Genomic DNA, 26,448 nt, shown 5'->3' on the forward strand with positions numbered 1-26,448 from the left:
TCGATTGCCTCCCTATGTTTACCAGCCCTCTTGCAGTTAGGTGTCAGCCATATGTCTTGCTCTGGCCAGTGCCATCGGTTACTCTGAGCTGAGGCAATGAAAAGGCTGTGTGCAATTCTGTGATCTTTCTCTGTATCAGGAAGTGAGGAGGACATGTACTGAGATGGCAGAGACACAAGGTCAAGATCAAGGTAGTCTGAGTTACAGAAATGTCACACAGAGGACAGTTGAACAAGAGAGCTATCTATATCTCTAGAAGAAGTTGAGCAAGAAAGTAACAGTTTTGTCATTTTAAGTCACTAATATTTTTGGTTTATTATTGCTGCAGCAGAACTTAGCCTATTCTGACTAAGAGAGAAACATCCTCCTTTTTAAAACACATTCCCCCATGGAGTCAATACACAGACTACAAATTTTTGTTGTCAAAAAATACTACGTTTATACTCTAAACTTAAATTGCATGAATCTGTCAGCTTTTTGCATTAATATGTCTCAAGGGTGCAGGTATATAAGAAAACTAGTTGGTGAGCATCCAACTGAAGTGAGGAGAGGTAACCTTGCCTATTTCCATCAGGGCCTTGACTGATGATACAGTGTTTTTTGCTCCACCACAAGACTTAACAAACTAAAATCATAGTTTAAGATTAGGTTATCTTAATTATCTAGAGAGGATATGCTATAGTAGAAAATTACTAATCTTTCAGCTGGGAGACCTCAAGCATTTTAGGATCTGACATAAATGATCAAAACGAGGAGTATGGTGATCTTAATTTTACCATTCCTTAGATCTAATCCTCTTAGTTCCGCTTCTCATTAGCGGAAAAGAGCATATCAAGCATCATGTAAATAAAGATCATGTTAAACAGAGATGAGCATCCAACTAATTTGGCTGGGAAGTTCTTGAACTTTGGAGAACAGGGTCTAAATATCAATTATTTTTGACTAACAAAAGGCCTTATATTTGGGGGTAAAGAAAATTTTAAAAAGCCCTTTAAATAACAGAATACATTTTCCTGATATTAACTACTCCAAATATAATAAGGCTGAGCAAAGGACATAAAAACCACAATCATGTTGAAACAGAAAAAAATGGCACATTATTCTTCTGTTTTTCCCCACCATGAAATAGGAAAAAAAGACCTTTTCAATTGTTTATTATGGTCTTGGCGTTAAAAAATAAATGATAAGACTTTAAATTTATTTTTAAAAGTAAATAAAAACTATACTGTCAATATTTTTAAAACATTCCTAAAAATGGTTTTTGCTAAAAACTTTTCTCAATTCTTTTCAGCAGAGTATCATAGTCTGAAATGTAACAAGGCATAATTTGAATTCTTATGAAGTGAATGAGGAGAGATTTTTTAAAATAAAGATCTTAATTCCTCTATTCTTGCATTGTTCTGTGGCTGGCATGGTTTTCTGTACTCATGGGTGCCATTTGAGAAGGTCTAAGTGGCTATTTGGGCCCACTTCAAGGCTGCCAAATTGTCGGATGGAATTTATATATACTCACAAAGCTGAAAGAACCCATATAAAGTGTCTAGTCTTCTTTAGAATAATATGGTGTTCAATGTTAGTCAATGAGAAGATATTTCTAGTTGCTTATATTAGATATATTGAAACTACTACCAATGGTCAATAAAACAAAAATACTCAAACTACAATATCAGTACATAATGTCACCAAATCATATTCCTGATGATAAGGAGCATTTTAACTTAGATCCGTAGTCTTCATAATGGTAAGTGCACACCCAGGGAAGTAACAATGTGATCCAAAGTATGGGAAAAACTAACAAAGTATACATTCATATTTACCTTTTACAAAAAAAAAGAAATCTAACTTTTCTAACATACAGAATGACACCGAAGCTTCCCCTGGGTATGTAAATCAAATACGTCATTTAAGTGCACATGTCATATACGGTACACGAGGACTCCTAGGGGCAGAGGCCACACTGCCTAGCAGCCTGTTATGCACATGCTAATTTTGTTGTTTTAAGGCATACTGCGGATTACATGAGCCCAGCTAAGTTGATTTATCGTTTACGTCACCTAATTTTAATAAAACTAGCACTCACCAGGGGCAAATGGTCTGCAAATAAACCACTGACAGAAGATGTTACAATTACCAAAAAGCCACAAAAATGGTAAAGCTGACACTTTTTTTTTTTTTTTTGCTCTTAAGAGTGAGCTTGTAGCCAACTACATTCCAAGGTAGAAACCATGACAATTTAATTCTATGTGACAAGAATTCAGCTCCAGAATTATCAGAAGACTATTATACAGATGTAAATATACTCTGAACCACAGTGAACTGCTCCTTAAATGTGTACTTTGGTGTCTTTGTGAATCATCTTTTTCAGCTTTAATAGCCATTAAACATTAAACTGATCTTAGAACAGTCTTCCAAATCTGTGGATGATGAAATGTAAAACTAACACCTTAAAAAATAATGAAGCTTTTTAAAGCATATGGATTAAAAATAAAAGATGCATTTAAAAAACTGAGTAAGATAAAACATTATTTTAAAATGCTATTTCATCATTAAAATTTCTGTCTTCTATGTATTTTTATAATGTATAAAATATATCAGTATCATGGTATATACATATGTAATTTACAAATATACCCGTGAATTAAGGGTTCTTGCTCCAAAAGTTTCTCCGAACATAATTTAGAAAGTCAGAGCAGTCTGGAGCTGTGCTCCCCAACATGGCAGCCACTATCCACATAAGACTACTGAGCATTTAAAATGTGGTTTACGTCCTAAAGGAACTACATTTTTTCATTTGATTTAATTTTAGTTGATTTCAATTTTACAAATGAAGTGCCAAATACTGTTTTCTGTCAAACACAACTGTATTATTTTGTTAGCACTATATTCTACTTTAGCTGTTGGAAATATAGCATCTGCAGTGAGATGTTCTGTAAGTATAAAATGTACATCCATATTTCAATGTATAAAAACGCAAAATGTTTCATTAATAATTTCATTCTGATTCTATCTAGAAATGACAATATTTTGGTTGAACGAAATATTAAATTGAAAGAAATAAAAATTTTTAAATTAATTTTCCTTTTCTTTTCAACTTTCATTAATGTGGCTACTATAAAATTTAAAATTACATATGTGGATTGCATTATACTTCTATTGGACATCTGGTCCAGAAGTTGAAATTGGCGGATAGGGAGATTTATAAAAGGAAATTTAAGAGAATAGGTCCATAAATTTTGCAAGATTCAAGACTAGATAATAGATCAATTTTTTTAACCTATGAAAGTTATACATATACACACAACTTTAAAATAATGTGAAGTTATTTTTGACATTTACTGAGTTTAGTGAAACTAGGAATTTCTACTGACATCTACCGTATATCACTTGAGTCAAACAGAAAAAGTTGTATAGAGTTAACTGACATGAAAATAAATTGTAATTACTCGATTTTAATTCCATTTCAGAAAAATAGCAGATTTTTCACCTCTATGTAAATATTGGACCAAAACCAAAGGATAAGAAAAAGAACAAAGGATAACATAGCAAGTTGATCTTTTTAAGAGAATAATAGAAAACAGCAAGTTTGGGTTCTTGATCATATGATACCATTTTTTAAAAGAAAGCTAGGTAAATTATCCTTTCCTCTTAAGTATAGCAGATAAACTGAGCCAGGCACAGAGAAGATCTTTTTTACCCAAACCCACTAACACAGTCTTCCTATACGAATGGGTCAGCAAAGTAAAATAATCAGTAGTCTTCTCATACAGAACAAATATCCAGTTAGGAAATTCACCTATAGAACACACACATGGCATAGAAACCCATCTCTATACTTTGCTTTATTTTCAGTCTCCCCTGCCCCCACCTGTTCTGTTACTGGAAGATCCCTCTTTCTGGACTCCAGCAACAGGTAGAGAAAAGATAATCCATGGGGCAGATGATTGCAGGTGGATAGAGTAAACCAAAATCCACTGCATGAATAAGCTTAAATAACACAGCTTTGATAGTTTCATTTTTTTTCTTTTTCTTTTTTTTTTTTTTTGAGGAAGATTAGCCCTGAGCTAACATCCGCCACCAATCCTCCGCTTTTTGCTGAGGACGATTGGCCTTGAGCTAACATCCGTGCCTATCTTCCCCTACTTTATATGTGGGACGCCTGCCACAGCATGGCTTGACAAGCCATGTGTAGGTCCTCACCCAGCATCTGAACTGGGGAACCCTGGGCCGCCGAAGCAGAACGTGCGAACTTAACTACTGCACCACCAGGTGACCCTGGTAGTTTCACTTTTTAGGCATTTCACCATTGAATTCTATTTTGTAATTGTCCCTTGTATGTGTAATCCCACATAAGAAACTTCTTTTGAAAAAATTAGTGGCTAGAGTACCTTTGATTTCTCTGAAGAATTGTCATGTTTCACAGTCCTTCTGATATTAAGAAATAAATAAAACTTGGTAGAGTTTCCAGCTTAGAACCCAAATCATCAACTCTGGACATGTTTTGAGACTATGTTTTTTTGCCTTTTCCAGGTCTTCTGTTTTCTCCAGACCTGATTCATTATGTGTATCTGACCATATTTTATTGTATATACTCTCGAGCTGTCAAAAATACTTTCTAGAAAATAGAAGGGTAAAAATATGTAAGTTTATTAAATATGTAGTTAATTACCTTCCTCAATGTTGAGATTATACAAATTATGGTGAAATATTACCAAGGGAATACGTGGATAGTACTCATTTGAATGCAGAATAGCCTGGAATTAGCAAAAAGTTCTATATGCCTGCTGCCGTTCCTCTAAACATGTTCTTCTGGAAAATAAACCCAAATATGAACTATAAACTATAAACTGTCTGCTTTGGTAAGTGTTACAGATTGGTTCTAAAATAGAAGAGACAAACGCACTCTGAAAAAGAAATTTCTTATTGATTTTAAACAGATGAAATTGTGGTACAGTTCAAGGGGAAACTATGTAGTAAAGCAATCTTTTTATTTATGTTAAAAAGGAATAATGCCTAGTTCTTCAAGCTTATTTTCATACAAAGTATAAACATAAAAAAATACAAAAAACAACTTTAGCATAATTAAACAACAGAAGAATCATTACACTCGCTCTTCTGTCAGAAGAATTACCACTAATTATAATGATATTAACACAAGAATCCTTTTTGATAAGTTATTTCTGTTTGAATATGTTACATAGTCTCTCGGAGAACTGACTTTTCTAGCAAAGGTGCTGCCTTTCAAAGCTCAAATGCAAGAAGCTAACAAATACCAGAACAGAAATTAATATTTCTCTTAAATATGTCTCTTCTTAGGGATCTGCGTCAGCTTTTTAGAAAGGTTTCTAAATGGTGACTTTATCAATATATAAATCAGTTGAGAAATACAGTTTGTCTCATATCTGGAAAACCTTTCAAAGAATAATCAAATCTGTAGTCCTAACTGTACTGTTAGAGAAAATGGGTAATCAATAGAGAATATGGTAATCAATAGTCAGTTTCAGATCTCTCACTCCAACTTTTGTCTGTTTGTGGCAGGAGTTGAGTGCCTGTAATTCAATTCAAGACAGGCGAAGTATCAAAAGGCAAAGTTAAATAAATTACAAAAATATTTCCTTTTTCCTCTTGTCTTTACAAAAGAACAACCTTAAGCTGAGCTTGAAAAACATATAGATTTCACATCCCGTTACATATTTAAAGTTAATAGTTACCCTTTCTGCAACATTGCAAATATTTTAATTCAAAAAGTGGTGTTTCAACACCATTTACATGTTTATCTAATGCTCATAAGCACCAATCTTTTTGCTCACCATATGTTAAGCAGAAAACAGAAAATGTAATTATTAAATGCATGGTAAATGAAGAAATTACTAATCAGTTTAAAATAAATTACAGCTTTCCTGCAATCCAGTTCCAACAGACAGGGCATTTCTGCAGAGGATCCAAGGGCTTTTCTTGCCACTGCTATTGGGGGCAAAGTATCACTACCATCAACAAGACCTCACCACATTTATGTGGGATTAGACATGAGGCCTGGCATGCAAGTGGTTAGTACTTTACTATCCACATTCTCCACTACCGGCTACTCTTTCTACCTGCTCTGTATCCTAAGACATGCATACCCTGAGAGGAGGACAAAGTGAATTAATTTGCATGCTTATTAATGAATTTTGAATTACGTATGCAGAGCACTATGCTAGTCTTGAGAAAACTGGAACAGTAGATAAGATACAGTGTTTGTTTTCTAGTTTGGGTAGCAAGGCATCTACTGTCTGAAGCAGTTATACATGCAACAATAACAAGTGGAGTCGGCTTTATGCATGCCAAAGCGAAGGCTGGGCTGCCTAAGCTCTGGAAGCAGAAGGAAGAGATGGATCAATCTGGCCTGGGTTAAGGTTGTAGAAAGTAGGGCAATATATTGCTGGGCTATGTAGATAGGGGAAGAGGAGTATATTTGGTGAGCAAGCAGTTGGAAATGATCCTGGTAGCCAGTGATGAGGCTAGCCTGGCTTGATGGAAGGGACTTTCCAGAAGCTTATAGAAGATACAGTTTGCTAAGAAGTGGAGCAACATACTTCAGCAGGCCTGGAATGGCAGGAAAAGTCTGGAATGGATCCCAGAGTTGATGAGAAATATTTAGAAATGTAGAACACAGGGAAATTAAAGGAAGCTGGTATTCTCTTATATTTTTAAGGTATTTTTAAGGTAATTTGGTATGTAAGTTTGGGTGTGGAGGTTCAGGGGTCAGCTGGAAGACCTGGTAACCCATCATGAGTAGTTAGTAGCAATAGGAATAGAAAGAAGGAGATAGATTAAGGTATTAAAAAAAAATTAAACTGTGCCAATTAAAAATAGAAAGACAAAGAATAAGGAGCAAGATCCAAATGTTTATGGAAAAAGTAGTTCAAGGAAGGACTTTAGGAAGAGAAAGAGGAAGATTACTACAAGGCACCCTGGCAGATGAAATTGCAGTATATTTTTAAGGCAAAGTAGTGAAAGTGGGTGGAATAGCAAGGATGGTGGCGCTAGGTTAAGAGAAGATGGAGGAGCACAGCCTTGGTTTCTTGTTGAGGAATGATCAGAGAGAGGAAAGGATAATTTGAAAGCAAGCCAAACTAACAGGCAAACTCCAAGCCCTCATTGTTTGTTTGGAACAAAGAGAAAAAACTGGGTGAAGAAGAGCTCTATCTCCATTAAAAAAAAAATCAGTAATGCGACTAACTTACTACATTGCGTGGCTTTTCTCAGGAATATAGGACAGGAGAGGAAGAAAACCTTCAACTGTCTGTGAAAGGTCCTACGGTTACACTCTCACTCTAAAGAGCCAAGAGCTAAGGGCTGGTCACTCCCCTGGGATCCTCTCCCCGGGTTTTTGCATTTCACAAACCAGTTTTGCTCATGCAGTTCAAATAGAGAACTTTGCCTGGTTGTTTGTGGGTGGTCTGTTTATTTGTTTGGATTTTTGCATTTTTACCACAGCTGTTTGTTTAAATGACTTATTTTGCTTCTAATGATCTTACATCTTTTAAAATTATTTCAAAATATTTTATCTATCTTTTAGTGTTTAACTTTGTAAACACATGGGGAAAAACAAAAAAAACCCGTAACTACACTAACATGAGAGGTACAAAGGGACCTTTCCCGAAACCCTCAGTGTATATTTCACCTCCACAAATATTCTTTTTCTTAAGACCCTGTTCTTTTAGGGAAATACAACTCATCAAAATTTGTGCTAATAGTTCTGTTTGTTTCCTTAATGTCAATCTTCCTTACCTCACTGTGAGGTGCAGAGAGGAGGAATTAAGTCTGACTTTTTTCAGCATTGTGAGCACAGATCCCCAACTACCAGGAGCCAATAGTGGCACCTATCAAATACTCGTGGAATATTGAATGTATCAATGAATGACTGAGTTAAGATGATGACTTCTGCTCTGAAAAGGAAATTAAATATCTTTTTATTTATGGTTTGGTTAGTTGCAGTCCTTTGAGTACCTGGAAATAGTTGTTCAATTCTGAACCCAGAGGGACACCTTGTCTAGGAATGAGGGAAATTCTTATTCTATGTTCTGAGGACTTATTCCAAATCACTGGCCTTAATGTCTCAAGGAAATCATAACCACATACTCCCAACTTCTTCCCAGAACTAATAAAAAATATTATCTCCTTTTTAGGACAACTAAGAGCTTAAATGCCATATTAATAACATAGAAAGACAAAGAAGGAGCATCATAATACAGTAAATTATTACAATCACTTATATTGGCCAGTATCTGGAATAATATTGGTTATATGGATTCACATTCCTTCAAAGCAGGAATTCAAAAGAGCTTTCCAAAATGCTCACTTAATTCATTCCATTATCCAAAAAAAAGGAGGGAAAATGTCAAAATCTCAAAACGTTGCTCTTTGACAGACCCACACTCACCTGAATCAGCCAAGGCTCAGCTGCTCCCTCCATCCTCTATCAGCAGAACATCTACCTGGTTCACGGACTTTGCCAAGCATCTCACTTTAATGAGGCACAAGCCATCTTTTTTGTATCCGTAGCAGAATGTCAACTTTGATCAAGGTCTAGGCCGACTCAACACACTTGTTAAAATGAAAATCTAATCATGTCACTTATCTGCTCAATGTCCTATCATTGTTTCTCATTGTTCTTTGAAGTCCTAAATCTTTAATGAGATGCTGCATGGCCTGCTGCCTGTTTTCAACCTTACTTAACACTGCTCACCTCTTACTCTAAGCATTCCAGCTGGGTTTGCTCAGCTCCTCTAACATGCCAAGCTTCTCGCTTCCTCTGGCTTTCACCCAGACTTTCCTCTCTGCCTGCAATGCTTCTTCCTCCTCCACTCTATGACCACACTGGATCAACACCTATTGACTCTTCAGATCCACTTTAAATTCATTCAACAAATATTTTCTGAGCAAATACCATGTGCCAGGGACTATTTTAGGCTTTGGAGAGCAAGACAATAATAAAACAAACAGTCCAAATACAAATAGGAAATAATTGGGTCTGACCAATGTAATGCAGAGAATTTTAAAAAGTAGATGACTCGTGACATAGTTTCTCTTTTTGGATTGGATGAACATTGATGGTCTTCCTGAGAAGAAGACATTTAAACTAAGACCAGAGGAATAAGGAACTGACCCCACAAAGATCCAGAGCAGAGGGAACAGTAAGTATAAAATTGCTAAAATGGGAATGAGTTTAGTGTGTTTGAAGAACAAGAGATGGCTGGCACAGAGAAGAAGAGCATTTTGAGATGAGCTAAGAGATACAGATACAAGACGTACAGATACGAAGAGATACAGGTACAGATACCTATTCATGCAGGATTTTGTCAGACCGGGCAGGGAAGGAGTTTGCATTTTATTCAAAGTGAATATTGGAAAGCCACTGGAGGCTGATAAGCAGAAAGAGAGGTGGAATAATTTATGTTTTAAAAAGATAATCCGATTTTGCTGTGTAGAGAATGGATTATAGATAGAGAGTAAAAGTGAAAGAGGAAAATAATAGAAGGAGTTCAGGAAGATTTGGCTTAGTTTGATAAAGGGGGAAATGGAAAGAAGGAGACAGATTCAGGATGTATGTTGGAACAATTAGCTAAGAGAAGCTGATGAATTAGATATTGAGCATAAAGGAGAGACAAATGAGGGAAATTCTATAGGATTTTTGCTTGATCATCCAGATGGATGGCAGTGCCGATGACATCAGTACAGTGTTGTGTTGAAGAGACTACACGGGTTAGAATCCTGGCCCCACCACTTAATACTGTTTGACCCATAGGACTGTGAATAAGTCACTTAGCCTCTCCACCCATTTGTTCCTGCATTTATAAAATCAGGAAAATAACAACCCTATCTCACAGGGTTATTGTGGAAATTTAATAATGTAATTAATGTAAACTGCTTAAAACAGCTTTTGGAATATAGGATGTCCTCAATGAACATGGCTATTATTATTATTTCTATTGCTGCATTTATTATGCTAGCTAGATGTGGAAGACAATGAAACATGTAGACCTGAGAAAATCAACATATTTTAGCCTTTAAGTTTGAGATATTCATTAGACATCTACATGGAGATGTCAGTCGGCAGAAGTATACAAGTATAAAATTTTGAGGGATAGTCAATCCTGAAGATAAAGTTTTAGAAATACCACAGAAGTGGTGTTTAGAGCCATGCATGAAGTTCCCTAGGGAGACATTGTAGAGCGAGAGAAGGGAAGGGAGCCCAAAATTCTGCTTAAGGGCATGTCAACATTTAGAGATCAGGGTAAGAGAGGAGGAGCCAGGAAAGGAGGCTGAGAAGGAGCAGAAGGTGAGGTAGGAGGAAAACCTGGGACGAGGCCAAGAAGCAAGCATGCTGAAAAAGGACTTGTTAACTGTGTCCTGTGCCATGGAGAGATCAAGGCAGATAAGGACAGAGAAGGGACCAATGGAATCAACAATCTGGAGGTCCTTCGGAATCTCGGTAAGGATTTTCTCAGTAGAGTGTAAAAAATAGAAACTTGAATGTCACCTCCTCTGGGAAACCTCTTCTGAGTGTCTAGAAAAGATCAGTTCCTTTCTCATTGCACTTGTCATTTCTCTAGCACTTATATAGATAATTGTAAAGAAAGTCAACTTTGCATGATATCATTATCTATGTAAAGGCTATCATTTGTGTAATTATTCATTTATTCTTTATCTCCCCTAATAGCTAGTGATCTACTTCATAACAAGGAACACGTCTATCTTGTTTTTCACAATACCCTCAATAACTAGCAGAATGCCTGATATCTAATATTGCTCAATTTATATTGAATGAATGAATGGCTGAATGAATAAATTAATGAATGACCCTATATGACTATACCTAAAAGACATTTAAAAAAAATTAGCTTCTTTTAACTAACACCCACACTAATTGACATGCTTACTTTCAGGTTATTTGTAAGTTTTTGGCATAACTAAATAATTGCTTTTATTGCAAGCCACCTTAAATCATTTTGGAGGGAGCAGGTAGAATAAAAATAATGAACAAATAGTCTACTTTGCACAGTATCATTATTTATCTAAAGTTTCTTTTTTCCAAAGGACAAACAACATCTCTACTCCAGGAGCTCATTTTAGCACTCAATGTAAAATTGATTACCATCCAGCCCTTATTAAAACACAGTTGATATAACTGATATTTGAGAGAAGAAATCTATGAACCAAGTTAACCGTCCATTGCTCTAAATTGGTTTTTAGCTCTATCCTATTATAAGTGAAATCACCAAGTATCTTCCTTGAATTGCATTTGGCTAGCTCTTTGCTGAAATGACACTATAGAAGTCGTGAGCATTTATTATTATGTCCTTGGCTTTTACAGGGGATTAATATAAATAATCATATACTGAGAATATTTATGCATCTTCTACTGACATGAAGACTCTCACACGATTCCTATATAGTTCAGGGTTCCAAACAAAACAACTCAAACGATAAATTTCTCTGTAGTACAGTGTGAGAAAAAACTTTACTCGTATATTTTTTCTGATTAATATGTATATTTCCTTTATCTGATAATAACAATTATGAAATTCAATCCATTATACCTTTTACTTAGCTTCTAGAAAATTTGGATATGCATTTACGTTCAATTCGAGTAAATATTCATAGCCTAAGTTTCTGTATATTTTCTCTACAGTATATGTATTCCTATTTAATATAATTTTAGCAGCCTATTTATCAGTATGCATTTGTCACAAATTATCTCCACTTTTTTGAAGTGGAAAGAGTATGAATAAATAAAAAGAAAATGAAACAATATCCTTTTCTCTTCCCTTTATTGAATCCCAGAGATAACCTACTCTTCACGGTCTCACTCAAATAACGCAATTCTGTGAAGACATTTTTGACTTTTCAAGGACAGACTGACTCCTCTCCTACCTCCCAAAAACATGTTTACATGATCCTATAAAATTTAATGTTTGATTTTATATTGCTGTCAAAGACAAGGTCACAATTTGAGTTTTTCGTTTGTTTGTTTTAGGATTTAGAGCCAGACAGAAACAAAAACAATGCAAAAGAATACCAAAAATAATAATGACAACATATCGCACCACTTCAGGAATTAATATACTTTTCTTTTTCAATCATGAGCATTAAACAGACTTCAGCAAACTTCCTTGCTGTTAGGCTGCTCAGATTCAAATATGACCTCAGTCACTGCTTCTATATTGGTCCATCTGATAGTCTATGCTCCCTTCTTTGTTGTTCTGATTTTTCTTTTTATATAAAAAATCAATTAACAAACACATATTATTACAAGATATGAAGTAGACTACCAATTATCATTCTCTACTGAGTTTACTTCTCCCCTCAATTAGATTGAAAACTCTCTAAAGATAAGGACTATACTGTTCTTACTTTTTATTGCTCATAGAAGATGTATATTGCTGGAAACAAGTGTTACATATTTGATGACTGACCACAGCAAAGTTGTATTTATTTCTGTCATTTGCCTGAGAATACATGAAGCATGATTATTGCATAGACAATATAGTTATAAGAATCAACAAATGTCGTTAACCATTTCCAATAGAACAAAAATGAATTAAGGTGTGAATTAAAATTGATATGCAGTAAAGTTAACAAAAGCTTGTTTTAAATGCTTTAGTCCTTGTTAGTGCCCTCAAGTCGTTCTGACTCCTAGAGACTCCTGTACAGCAGAGTGGAACCAGCCTGGTCTTGTTGTGCCGTCCTCTCACCTGCCCCTCTGTATTGGACAATGATCTGCTGCTGTTCATAGGATTTTCATGGTCAGATTTAACCCTACATGGCATTATAAAGTAAGCTAAACGTCATTCTTCAAATACAGTAGATGGGCTAGCACTTTGAATTATTGTTTTCATAGATGGGTAGTGTAGACATTGAATTACTAAGTAAAACATTTAATTAGACTTCTCAAAAGTTGCCAGATTTTCAGATAGATATCAGTACTTTTGAAATATCTAAAACAAATTTTTTCTAAAATAAGTCACATGGGCCAGAATTATGAACACATAATTACCTCCAAAATATCTATATCAAGGTAAAACTAACATTACATTTCCATGAGATAAAAATCTTATGTTTGCCTAAATTAACAGTGGTATATAACTTTTCTTTTTTTCTCCAAAAATAACTTATAAATTTATTCTAAATTTAGAGAGGTATTTGAAACACAATTTTAACACTAAATGAGTTAATGTATTTTTCTCATTTTTGAGAATTGAAAATATATCATTTGGGTAGTTTCTATTTTCAAAAATGTTTATTATACAATATCCAGTCCTAATAGTGAATAATTATTTAATATTCCCTTCAAATACTTGTTCTTAAGTATATATGTTTATCCTATTTACAATAACATTTAATATTATTTTCCTCTAAGAACACATAATCAAAACATTTCTCCCTAAGTTTCCAATATGACAATTTTTATTAACTATATACAAGAATATTTAAAAATAACTGTATTAACAATTATTTTAAACAGATTTTAAAGGACTATGTAACAATGTATTAAATAAATGAGGACGAAGAGTTAAAATAGGCTGAAGACAAAGACCGTATATAACCAAAAGTGAAAGAAAATCTAAACATTCACTGGAAGTGTGAGATGGAATGAGATGAAGTTACGGAGAGCTCTAAGATGAAACTGGGCAAGTGAGGTTAGCAGGCAGATTCCTGTATCCTCTTGCTTTTTTTTTTCAACCTTTTTAGCAGTTTTTCTTATCGCCACCAATAGCATCTCAAATAAAATAATAGTGATAGTCTAGTCTATGTTACTACTCCAAAGGAAACCGCAGAAGAGCTTTAGTTGAGCAACTCCAAGCTATTCCTAGGTTCTTCAGAGCAATGCTATCATAGGAGGTATTTGTTTCTTCTATGCTACTTCTACTTTGTAAGGAACAAAATGTATTTTTTTAACATGAAATGCTTTAAACTGGAACCTGGCCTGCTAGATAGCTATAAGACTTTTATAACTGAAACATTATCACATTTTTACTTACTGTTAAAACAAACAAAAAAACTTGCCAAATTTCTCCTGTGGGATGGCAAATTCAAATCAACACTAATTATATTACCTGTTTCAGACATCCTGATTTTTTGCGTCAATCATCTGAGAGCAATAGTCTTATAATTAGCCAATTTGTACTGGACTCCAAAGTTCATTTTGTTCACACCAAAACATCCAAGTCAAAACACAGCTCATGATTTCCTCTGATGTGGGATCAAATTTTATTTTCTACTTAATTTCCAACACTCTCCCAAGTGCAAACTAAACAGGAAAATTTTGGATCCCACATCCAAGAAACCTTGGCCTACCTTGTTATGACCAGTCAAATTATTAACAACAACAAAAACCCTACAGTCTTTATTGTTGTAATTTTCTTGTCAGACAAGCCATTGATCTCGTTGTCATATGCCACACACGCAAAGTGTGCCGAAACAAATGTTCTAATAATTTAATTTTTTCATGAATTAACTCATTTAAATACATTTTAACAAGGACAAACACATATTTCAGGAAGAAACTGACCAAAATATATCTAGAACTAATATTCCAAATGCACCTAAAAATATTTCGCTAACAGAGTTTTATACGTCATCGTGTTGCGAGGAGGTCTGTAAAGGACAGCTGATCCTTAGTGCTAATTATTAGCGTATGGTGCATTTAAGAGAAACAAAGGAGCCAACTAAAGGTTAAATCTTACATTGCAATAGAGCCAGAACAAAAACTTAAAACTGGGAAAATCATCCCTCATCAAAACCAACACTGCCTGCCTTTATACAGACCAAGGAAGTGATTGAGTTCTTCATTTTTCAGCTGGTTAATCTGTTGTCCCGCAATCCAATCATTCAGAGTGTGGCATTAAAAGGCAGGATATGGGCATGAATAAAGGGTTCAAACTGGATCAAATTCAGGTCCCCATCACTTCTGAATGCATAAGAAAATTGGGCAAAGCTTATATAAACATTATGGCACAGTTCATTTTATGCAATCTTACTTTATGTGAGTACAACCAATAACAGAACAGGGCAACACAAGGTGTGACCAAAAGATTTTTAAAAAATAAAGTAAGTATATATAACTAAGTGGATGTTCAAGTCCTTAAGAACACTGTTACCACAATTTGGCATTTAATTTTAAATTTTTAATCGGCAAACAGGTCACTGCATCAGGATTTCTAACTTGAGAAATTCAGAAAAATATGAGAATAATAATCAATAAAAACAACTGAGCTATAAAATATACTATAATTAAAATTAAATGCATTAAAGCAATTGAAGATGCTCACATTAAAATCTTGCAAAAGAAACAAATGACAACACTAAGATATTTAAGAAGATTAAGAAGATTATTATGAACGTCTCTTTATACATCTTCTAATATACAGAGTTTTCATTGGTGGGAAAACACTCATCCCTGCCCACTGAAATTATAATTACATCTGAAGCAATGCATGATTAGAATCTATGGGTGAAGTAATGTGGGAAGAATGCTACAGAAATATTTTATACCTACATCGATATAATGTATCCATTATATCATCTACCATACTCCAAATTCGGAATAGCAAACTAGAAAAAAGTTAAGATTCACTTTGCATTGCTAAAATATACCCTCCCCAAAATATACATTGATTGACAAAAACTATTTTTTTTTTACATTTTGAGATTGGCATAAATATAGGATTATGATTACATAGTAGGAGTTAGAATAATAACTAACACTGAAGAGGACAAAAACTGATCCTCAATGGCTAAAATATATGATAGTAACAATTAATATAAAAGAGAATATAATTCAAATTCCTTTTTAAAAATATTTCAGAGTAAAGAATGAGTGAGGTGTCTCTTTGTGCCCAAATCGCATTATAAGTTATACTTCTTTAACTGTATAGTATGGAATAAGACTTTGAGAACAATTAACATGAAAAAATCTTTTGTGATGAATTGTACTCCTTTAGCAAATACTGTTAACTAAAATACCATGTGTAAAGGTATTTTATTACATGATATAGTAATTTTACTCCTCAAATTGTGATAATACTATAGAAAATAAATTTCTACAAGAAGAATAGTAGCAATAAGAAGCATAAATAGTATAATAAGTAGCAACAAGAAGAATAGATTTTGTTTTACATGTGTATACATTATTAAACTGAACCTTTTGTCACTTTATGAAATCAATGCATATTTTCCAAATCAAAATACATTTAGACAAAATATCTCTAATTATATTTGACCAATTTTAAAAAACCCAAACCCGCACCACAATGACAAACAATCATTCCCCAGAGCCAGTCCATACACAGATTCTAGAAGACAGTATAAACTTGTTTCTAAACTCCCGGCAAACCTCAGGCAATTTTATAGCATTGTAAAAAAGAAAAGTAGAAGAAAGAAGAATTTGTCCAGAGACTAATTCTTCTTAAGAAAGGCCCAGCCATTGCTGCCTTTCACAGTTCTATAAAGCCAAGCTTCAAAGAGCATTCCTCAACAATGTGCATAATTTTGTTTCCTTTTACTTTTAAATCTTAAAACCAACCCTAGCTGTCTTCTGTCAAGTAATTTATGAACATTTACAGAATTTATTGAAAACATCAAAAATTTTGATTCAAAGTCAGCAAGCATAGAACAATGGGTGAAACAAAGCAAAGCAAAACAAAACAAATCAAAACAAAACTACCACATACTTCATGAATTAACGGTGGAAAAAGAAAAGAGACTTCTTACCAAGCACCCCGAGTCGGTAGTTGACTGTGATGACGATCACATTGCCATAACTTGCCAAGACACTCCCATCATATAAATTTCCAGTACCTTCCATATAGGAGCCACCATGGATATACACCATCACTGGTTTGGGACCCCCACTGTCCCGAATATCTGAAAAAAAAATGGTTGGCAATTGTTCTTATCCTCAAAAACCATACAGAATGAAGCAAAGAATACATTTTCCATTTTAAGGACAGAAGGGCATGATTTTAATATGCTTCTGTAAATTGCTGTTTTTGTTAAAGTGTTTCTTAAGCAACTCATAATAAGAGCTATTGCGGAAAACAGCAATAGATAGCCATTGTTTCCTATCTAAAATTTTGTTAAAAATTATAAACTGAATTACAAAACTTGGACAAACTGAAATTAGGTGTAAATTTTAGTGCTTTTTGATTGATTGCTGACATGACAGGGGAACCAAAAGAAATAATAGAATGATACTTATTCTTAGGGCTACTTTTTGAAAATGTTATAAATGTTATATGGAATTTATGAACCACAAACTAAGGACAATGGTATCATTGCTATTCTGAATAGCAGTTTTTCCATTTCTTATTTACTATGAAGATCTCTATTGAATGCATCATAATTACATTGAATCATTTATGCTCCAATTTGTGAACATAATTACAGCCTTGCATTATAGAAATTGTAAGAAGTTTCATTTCACTACTGACATACTGTCAGAAGAATGTTTAGGCAGTAAAGTCATATATACCTACAATTCTGTTGTTGCATTTAGGGGATTGTCATTAAAATAATATTTTTTAGTTAAGTCCAGGTCATCTGCCCATTCCACCTACCCTTACCCTTTGGAAGAAGAAAGCACACTAAATTACATTTTTCATCTCTTTGTGTAACTATTGTACTCTTTTTTAGCCCCACTGTGGCTCTATGTTTTTGTCCTGTAGACATGAGACAGGAAACAGTTAAGTCTAAGTATAAAATGCCAAAGTTCAAGGTGAAGTTGAAGTGATTTCTACAGCTCTGAATTTTAATCAAATGTATTTCCTTTTCTAAGATACTTTCCCCCAATTATGTAGTTTCTTTCTTTATGTTTTAATCTTTAATTTTACTGTGACTTGTATTGTGGCAAAACATATGGCCTCTCCCGGATAACGTTCCTTGTGCGCTTGAAAAGAATGTCTCTTCTACTGTTTGAGAATGAATCACTTTTATATGTCTGTTAAGTCTCGTAGTTTTATAGGAGGTCCCCTATTTCCTTATTGATCTACTGTATGGTTATCCTATTCATTGTTGAAAGTGGAAATTAAGTCTCCAGCTATTATTGTAGAAATTCCCATTTTCCCCTTCAATTCTGTCAACTTTTACTTCGTATGTTTTGTGGTTCTGTTAGGTGTGGATATGTTTATAATTATCATATCTTTTTGATGGATTGACACTTTTATAAATATATAATATCCTTCTTTATCTCTTGTGACATAATTTTTTTACTTTAAATCTATTTTGACTGGTATTTGTATAGCCATTTCAGCTCAGTTTGGGTTATTACTTGCATAAAATATCATTTTATGCCCTTTCTCTTTCAAACTATTTGTTTCTTTGGATCAAAAGTGAGTTTATTTTAAAGAGCACATAGTTAAATTATGTCCAATTATGTAGCGTTCAACAAGGATCTAGAAATAGTATATAAGGGGAACATAAGACAATAGAAAAAACTGCTAAACTGTATATTGGAAAACATGGTTTTAACTATTATATAGATTGAAATATTATATATGTATATATATGATTATGAATATATACATACATAAAACATTACTATTATATTATAGTCCATGATCTCTGCTATCCACAATTGAAATAAAATTACATCAAATATATTATCTCTTTTTAATGCCAATATTAAAATTGTCATTTAAACGTATGGCTTTGTTCCTTGGCTTTTGACATTTTTTATCAAAGAAATCTCCTACACCTTTACGACTGAGGTTTCAGCTTTCAGAATGGACTAATAATGGTACCAACTCACTGAAAAAACTGATGATTATTTAGAGGCTGCTTTACACTTCCTGTAAAAAGGATGACTAATATAAGAGCCTCAGGTTTTCTATTGTAATAATAAAGTGATTTCTTTAAATGAAAAATCATTTTAAGATCAGGAATTGCAGCTCAAATTGTTTGTTCAGATTTCCAAGTTGGGGAAACAGCTCCTTGCAGAATTTAGAGACTTTTTTAAAAGACTATTTTACATTTTACTTAATAGCAGTGTCTACGTTTACCATAATTCCCCTCCCCTGCAAGGGTGTACTTAAGAAGAGTGTCTTGTTTCTAAGTGGTGAGAAGAGGATACTTTGATGTAAAAACCATCCAGTAGACACAGCTACATTTAGAAGGAAAACCTAGATTTATTTTCTCCTTAAATCCTTGGGAGGGAAAATGGTATTTGCTCATTTGTAAAGATTTGAGGGCTCGTGGAGATGTTAGGCTTACACAGAGAAAACAATCCTTTAAAACTGTTAAACTCTCCTTAAATGCCTGTTTGCTGCGTACAGCTTTGGCTTATTTTCTAGTATAGCTGGCACTGAAGAAGCAATAATAAATTATTAAACTGAAATCATTAACTGACTACTCACAGCAGACACTGTACTCTGCTAATTGTACGCTTGGAGGTAGCACAGAGGGAGACTGTCTCAGAATTCTTCTTTAATTAAAATTACATAGAATTACGAAGCACCAACTGTGAACAGTAATGAAATCTTAGAACCATTCTGTTCACCTGGAAAACAATAACAGGCACGCATTGAGAAGACCTGCCACATTTTGTACATAATAACAGAATGAAGTGGACATTGCCAGGAAACACCAAAAACATGACAATAGATTCTAGGAGCTATTTTGAGTGGTACCTCTCTATTTTTCTTTGAACATTAGACTTGAAAGGATTGCTGATACTTTGGGCTGATTCTAATTTCCAATTTGTCTTTTCAAACTTCTCAAAGGTTTCAGTATTGCCTAAGAATTTAATATATGGAGTTCTTTTCCAGAAAGTTCTGTAACATTCTAAGGCTGTGTTCGGAACAATATTTTTTTTTGCTTAAAGCAACCCTGAAGTTAATGCCATATGGGGTATCAACTACCAAAATAGGTAAAATTCTTGTACAAAATAACTCACTATTGCTAATAAAGTTTGGGAAAATGTCATATTTCTATTGCAGAATGATTGGAACTTTTAATAGCGTTTTATCAGAGTGGTCCATCTTAGAATTTATTTTTGATAGTGTTTTATCAGAAAGGTCTATCTTAGACTTTACTTTTCTTCACAGTCTACAGATCTTTTTGATGTAAATATAAAAAGTACACAGTTTAATTATAGTAACTTAATATAACAAATATAAATAGCTTAAATTATATTATATATACTCCGATTTTAAAAAGAATCAGAATCTTTATAAATGAACTGATATATCGGATAGCTTACTATTGAATACTATCTGCTAATGCCATCATTTTAATAATAAGACTTTGGGGAGCCATTATGTCTTTAGTGCAAATATATTAGATGTGCTTTCGTAATCTCTAATGAATTTATTAGAGCAAAGTCATCCCTCTAAACCTTGTCTCATATTTTTCCCTGTAAATAAGGTAGATTTCACCTAAGATTTCTGGTTTTGCCTAAACAGCTGCTACTGACTTTACTAAGATCAAAGGAACACTCTCAGATACTGAAACACCAGTTCAGGCCCAATAAAACTATAAGTGTTCATAAAGCACGTTTATATTTTCTGTTATTTGCAATTTTTTAAAGCTTTGCTAAGTTCCTAGGTCTCTGAAAAGAGTGGGAGGGTTGGGGGAAATACTACATTGGTTATTTTTTTCCTAAATTTTCTATGGTAAGAAAGTATTTAAGTTTCTCAAGTTAAAAAATAATAAGCTTGGAATCTGAGTAGACATCTTGATTTTAAATTTTAGTAACTATTTTATCTTTCTGATAAACCAAAATTTTAAGCCAATGTAGCAAATGTCAATAGATCTAGGGCAGTTAGTGGGGATTTATTAGTGCCTGACAATCAAGGTTTGGAATCACAATTCCTTTAGTGGTACTAGTGAATAAATATTAGTCACATAACTCTTTAACTATGTTTACTGGATTCTTTTTCTTAAAGGACCCATAAAGTTTTTAATTGACCCTAATTTAGCATTTAACAACTTTAAAATTGTGGGGTATTGCCTCAATAAAATCTTTCTCTGATTTATTTAAAGATATTTCAAGATATTTTTGTGTCCCCTGCTCATTGTATCAAATTCAGCATTCAAAACCAGCATAAGAATATAGAAATATTGCCTGAATTTCTGCTTGTTAAAATGGACTTACAATCAAAGCTACAATTTTTAGTTAAAAAATACACAAAGATCTACCAAAGCAATTTTTTAAAAACTCCATGCAGGATATAAAGTTGCATTTGAATATTAAAATATTAATATTAAGGTATTCTTAGCACTATTTAAAAAATTTTAAATATGTCTTACATTCCTAAAATAAGTTGGTAGAAAGCTAGGATGTTGCTTTGACCCATTTTTATCACTTCAGATTAGGCTTTTGGAAACTATGGAAGTAGTCTGTAAAATATGCAGTTCTTTTGGTTTTTATAAAACACAAATGAAAAGTGGTACAACATGTTTGGCGTAAAGATGGCAAAAGAATAGTGGTAAAGACACAAGCGAGAATTAGAAGTGAAGAACAGTGCTCCACCGAGAAGCCTCGGCTTGGTGTAAGCAAATGAGGGCCATGCCCCAGTCAATGTCTCAGGCAGCCTCTGAACGCAGTGGCTCAGACAGGGACGTGGGAATCAGGGAAAGGAATTTGGTTGTTAAGAAATAATGGAGAGGCTCTGGCCCCGTGGCCGAGTGGTTGGGTTCTCGTGCTCTGCTTGGGCGGCCCAGGGTTTCGCCAGTTCGGATCCTGGGCCCAGACACGGCACAGCTCCTCAGGCCATGCCGAGGCAGCATCCTGCATGCCACAACTAGAAGGACCCACAACTAAAAATATACAACTATGTACTGGGGGGCTTTGGGGAGAAAAAGGAAAAAATAAAATCTTTAAAAAAAAAAAAAAAGAAAGAATGGAGAATTCCAAATAAATAACCAGATAACTAGACTCCTAATTGAACTAAAAGTAGGTTATCAAGTGGTTCATATTTGGTGCTTTATGTCCAATGACGTTGATTCAAAATTTGGAACAAATTAAATGTGAAAATTGGCTTTGGTTTTCTTTCCTACTCCTCTACAAAATAATTGTAAACGGAATTATAGAAGATGCTCAGACTTTTCTACAAAGGTTTTTTATCCTTGAGGATATTTGAATTTATCTTTCTTGTCTTCTAAATAATTATCCAAAACAGCAACACAGAGGAATAGACTGAACTCAAATTGACTGCCTTGACATTCTACACTTCGGAGCATTGAAAAATATTTATTGGTTTGATAACTCTTGTTATCTAACCGGCTTAGTACTTAACCTGAATACTACCTGCCAATTTAAATAGGGGTTTAGGATATTTTTAATGACCATTTAAAAGTGTTAAATGTGCTTCAAAATAGGTCTATAAAATAGATTCACATTTACAGGGATTAGCTCACCCTGGTCACTCAGAGATATCTTTTGTAAACATGTAAATGGCTTACTTGATGCTGTTTTACCAAAAGAAAAAAGAAGCACATTAAATCAGCAATCAAAATATTTTTTAAATAGCAAAATAATATATACGACCCCTGTGAGTACTTTGGAAAAATTTGGAGTTTACAAAGTTACACACTAAGAAGTCCTTTATACTTAGGTGTTATTCAGATAACAAATATCTAGGAGTTAAGGATTTTCAGTGGGTTCAACAAATCCCAAAGCCCCCAAGTGGAAGCAGTCTTCTGAGAGCACTGGGAACAATAATCCATGTCCTTCAAGTCAATAAACATCCTGAATGTTTGAATACTTCAGATTTCCAACAGTATTAAAAAAATCACAATTTACATTTTGATATTATAAGTTTATTTTTAGCCATTTAGCATTCAAAATTTTAACTTGGGCAGCTATAATAATTTCTTTCAAATATTAATGATAGTTTTATGTTTAATCTTTAACCGACTTTTGGGTCATGGTAAATACATTTTTAATCAAATGTTATAAATTTAATTAAAAAAATTTGTAAATGTTATAAAAATATTAACACAGTCTAATTTTTAAGCTTTCTCCACTTCATCTCTATAACTTAATTTTCTACTGTGAAGTAGTTTGTTAAATATATATCTCAATGAAAACAATTCAAATTGTTTGGTGAGGATACATTCATTCCTCGTTGTAACTCATGGAACTAGTGCTTCTGCTGGCCTGCTTGTGGATTATTTTATTTTGGGAAAACCTTCCTTACCATATTATTAATATCTTTATGAGATTTAATTTCCAGGGTTCCAAGAATTACTTTTAAACTTGGATTACATTGGTCACTTCTATAATAATCATAACTGGGGAAGCATTAAAAAAAAAAAAAGCCCTAATTGGAACCAAGATTAATTGAAAGAATCAGTGGTCTTGTATAGACACCCAGCATAACACTAAGTAAACGTACACAATGAAATGAGAAATGTCAAATCAATCTAGTGACTACTTACAGAGTAAATCAGATTTATATGTCATAAGAAAGTTGGAAAGAGAAAACAATTTTGGTATTAGTGAAGTAGGAAATACACTATTGGTTTGAAAATCAGAATATTTTCATTTGCCCATCTAGAAATTATGTGCCTTTGAAGTTTTGTATCTGTGAATCTGCTCAGAGTGTTTAAGGGGTTACACAATGTTTACTACAGTTATCTAAATGGGTTTAATGCCTCTCTTACTTATACAATTTCATTTATTTATGTGATGTTTAAGCAAATCAGCAGAAAACAGTATTTTTTAAATCTAACCCATATTGCTCAAGAAACACTTTAGATGAGCTTTTAGTTTGTCCTTCATTTTATTGGTGTGGGGCTTTTTTTAAACGAATATCAAATGTAAAAATGAAACACATTTTGATATTGGGTAAAATATTTACATAGATTAGAAAACATGCAAAATGGGTACAGAGAGACTACGGGGGCAGGACTGTTAGTTCAAAGAATATGGACAAATTTCAGTCAAAACATGGGATGAAACATATCAAAAGTCAGTTCAAGAAAACAAAAAATGCCCCTCTTTTTAAAACATTTTAATGGTTGGCATCAAAATGTAAAACTTAACATTCATTTTTTTAAAAAAAATTAAAAATGTGTATTTATACGTAACAAGCAAGAAGACAAAACACATCAAAAACGGGAATTAAAAACAATTCTTCAAAAAAAGACAAGAAGTAAAAAAATAGAAAGGGGTGGAAAAAGTGATTGAGGCCCTTGTCATGCAAATAGATTTGGTGGAAAAAATACCTTCATCTTCAGCACCGTCATTATCACCTAAATCATCTGTCTGTTTCTTTGTAAGGGGACCTAGGATCGAGAACGGAGAAATGGAGGGAAAAAAAAGACAATTCAAGAATAAACACGACTGAGGGGAAAAAAATAAATGTAAATACTAAAATTCTCAAGGATATTTCCAAAAAGAATGGGGAAGTGGTTATGTCAAAGTTGACTATTTTGTTTAAGAAAAAAAAAAATCCCTTTCCCCAAAATATCTCATAGAAGATTTGATTTGTGAATATATCCAGCATAAAAAATACATTATGGTTTGAAACTCAAGTCATAAACAAAGGAAATAATTTTTTTAAATACCCAGTGCTTGCATACAAAAAAGTGAACAGTTTTATGAGCTGAAAGAACTCAATTCATTCAGTGTCTTTTCTAATTTGAATTGGTGACAACAATAAAGAAAGTAGGCCAAACTTATTCTTTAATTTGGGACAATATAATAACATTAGGGAAAACAGAAATATGAACATTTTTAGGGCTTTTTTCCTCTTTTTTTTCTTCTTTTTTTTGGAAGAGCATTAATACTTGGGCTTTACACATTTTTATATCTTACATTTTTCAAAACTGTGACTTTTTAAAATTACTTGTCATGACACAAATATTTCCCCATGTGTTTTGATTAAATATTAGCTATGGATTTAAGACCTTTGCAACCTGCATAAATGTATGAACAGATAATCATATCGCTCGGTAGAGCAAAGGTGCCATCAATAGAAGTCAGTGTTTAGTTATTAAGGCAGATGCAGAGTCAGGGCTTATATTTCATAATCAATTTAGGAGTATAATGGAATTACGCCCTAGTGCAATTTCATGCCCAGTATAGTTATTTATAATGGGATCATGTTTTAGGATAATAATTGTATTAAAACACTGTGAATGTTTAATAAATGTTTTATTATACTTAACAATACTAATTTGCTAGAATAAAGGAGCACACCAAAGGGGAAGTCGAAGGCCATATGAAAGTAATTTTAAGTGTCACATAATTGACATATTCAGCACACAAAAAAGCAAATGAAGCCCCACATTTCTTTTTGTTTCAACAACCATTTAATTTGTTTGACATTTTGTAATCCTCATGCAAAAAGCAATCATTACAAACACAGGACACTCAAGTTAAAAGACAGCCAATCACATAGCAGTAAGCAAGAGAATTTTGTCATGCATAAAATAACAGTCAGAGGAAGAGAAGGGAAAAAAAGGACTGAAAGTCATGTATTGATTTCAGTAATATAAATAGCAAAGAAGCAGGCATTAACTGTAAGCACACTTCATAGGGAAAGATTGCTAAACATTTGAGGAAAGATTTCTGTCTTTTCAGCGATTACTGTGTATTATGTTTGTAATTCAAAACTACACCTAATATCACAACCACAACCATCAAAGAATGAAAATAACCATCCCAGAAAACAGAAGGAAAAAATGAGATATAATACAGTTATGTTTCATCAGCTCAGAGAGATAGCCTTGAAAAATGGTAGTAACTGGCAAAGATCAAAAGATTAGAAATAGAGAAATTGATGATGTTATTGACGGGATCTGTTGACTACTCAATTGTAAGGTCAAGGTTTCAAGTTCATTCCAAATACAGACACAGGAGTTGTACACAATAAATTAAGTGATAAACTTTCATAGTCACTTCTATAAGCAATCATTCCATTAAGAGAAAACCTAGATGAAAGCAATAATTTATGTTAATTGGCACTCAGTTACAGGTTCACAGAAAAATCCATTTCTTTAATATGACCCTGTTTAAGTGCAAAAAAGTACCCTCAGTATTATTTGATGTCCATGCAACAATGTTGCTGCATTTCTGAAATATATAAATACTTTAAATTTAATTTTAAAAATGCTGTATCACAACTAGATTTAAAATATTTCTGATTTTAAAACATCATGCAAAATATTGGACTTAAAAAAATCATATTTTCAAGCTTTTTACTTTTCTGTAATTACCTAAAGCAGTAAATGAACAGACTTCAACAAATATATTTTCTTGCATTTCTATTTTCAAGGATGACATACAGAAGTTACGGTTTTATTTACTGGCTAACCACACGGATTAAGCTCAGCGGTAGTTACTCATTGTTGCCAAAACCACTATCTACTTTCCAATTTTAGTTAAAGTATTTAATTTGTTTAATTCTTGGCTATATTAAGAACAAGTAATGCTAGCTCAAAATTTTTTGCTGCATCATC

General features: G+C 33.4%; 1 protein-coding gene across 7 annotated transcripts in view; it reads right to left on the reverse strand.

Annotated features, from left to right (window-relative positions):
- NLGN1 (neuroligin 1) overlaps positions 1–26,448 on the reverse strand; it is an 841,421-nt gene that overhangs the window by 447,025 nt on the left and 367,948 nt on the right. For 4 of the 7 annotated variants that reach the window (XM_070509425.1, XM_070509424.1, XM_070509426.1 and 1 more), the window contains exons 3-4: positions 24,211–24,270; positions 16,756–16,908 (exon numbers count right to left, since the gene is read on the reverse strand). In XM_070509425.1, the coding sequence (XP_070365526.1) occupies positions 16,756–16,908; positions 24,211–24,270 (213 nt within the window). The remainder of the gene's footprint in view (positions 1–16,755; positions 16,909–24,210; positions 24,271–26,448) is intronic. The other 3 variants (XM_070509427.1, XM_044771088.2, XM_014866855.3) reach the window with 1 other exon arrangement.

Source organism: Equus asinus, chromosome 5 (assembly GCF_041296235.1).
Source record: "Equus asinus isolate D_3611 breed Donkey chromosome 5, EquAss-T2T_v2, whole genome shotgun sequence".
In the NCBI taxonomy this organism is placed as follows: Eukaryota; Metazoa; Chordata; class Mammalia; order Perissodactyla; family Equidae; genus Equus; species Equus asinus.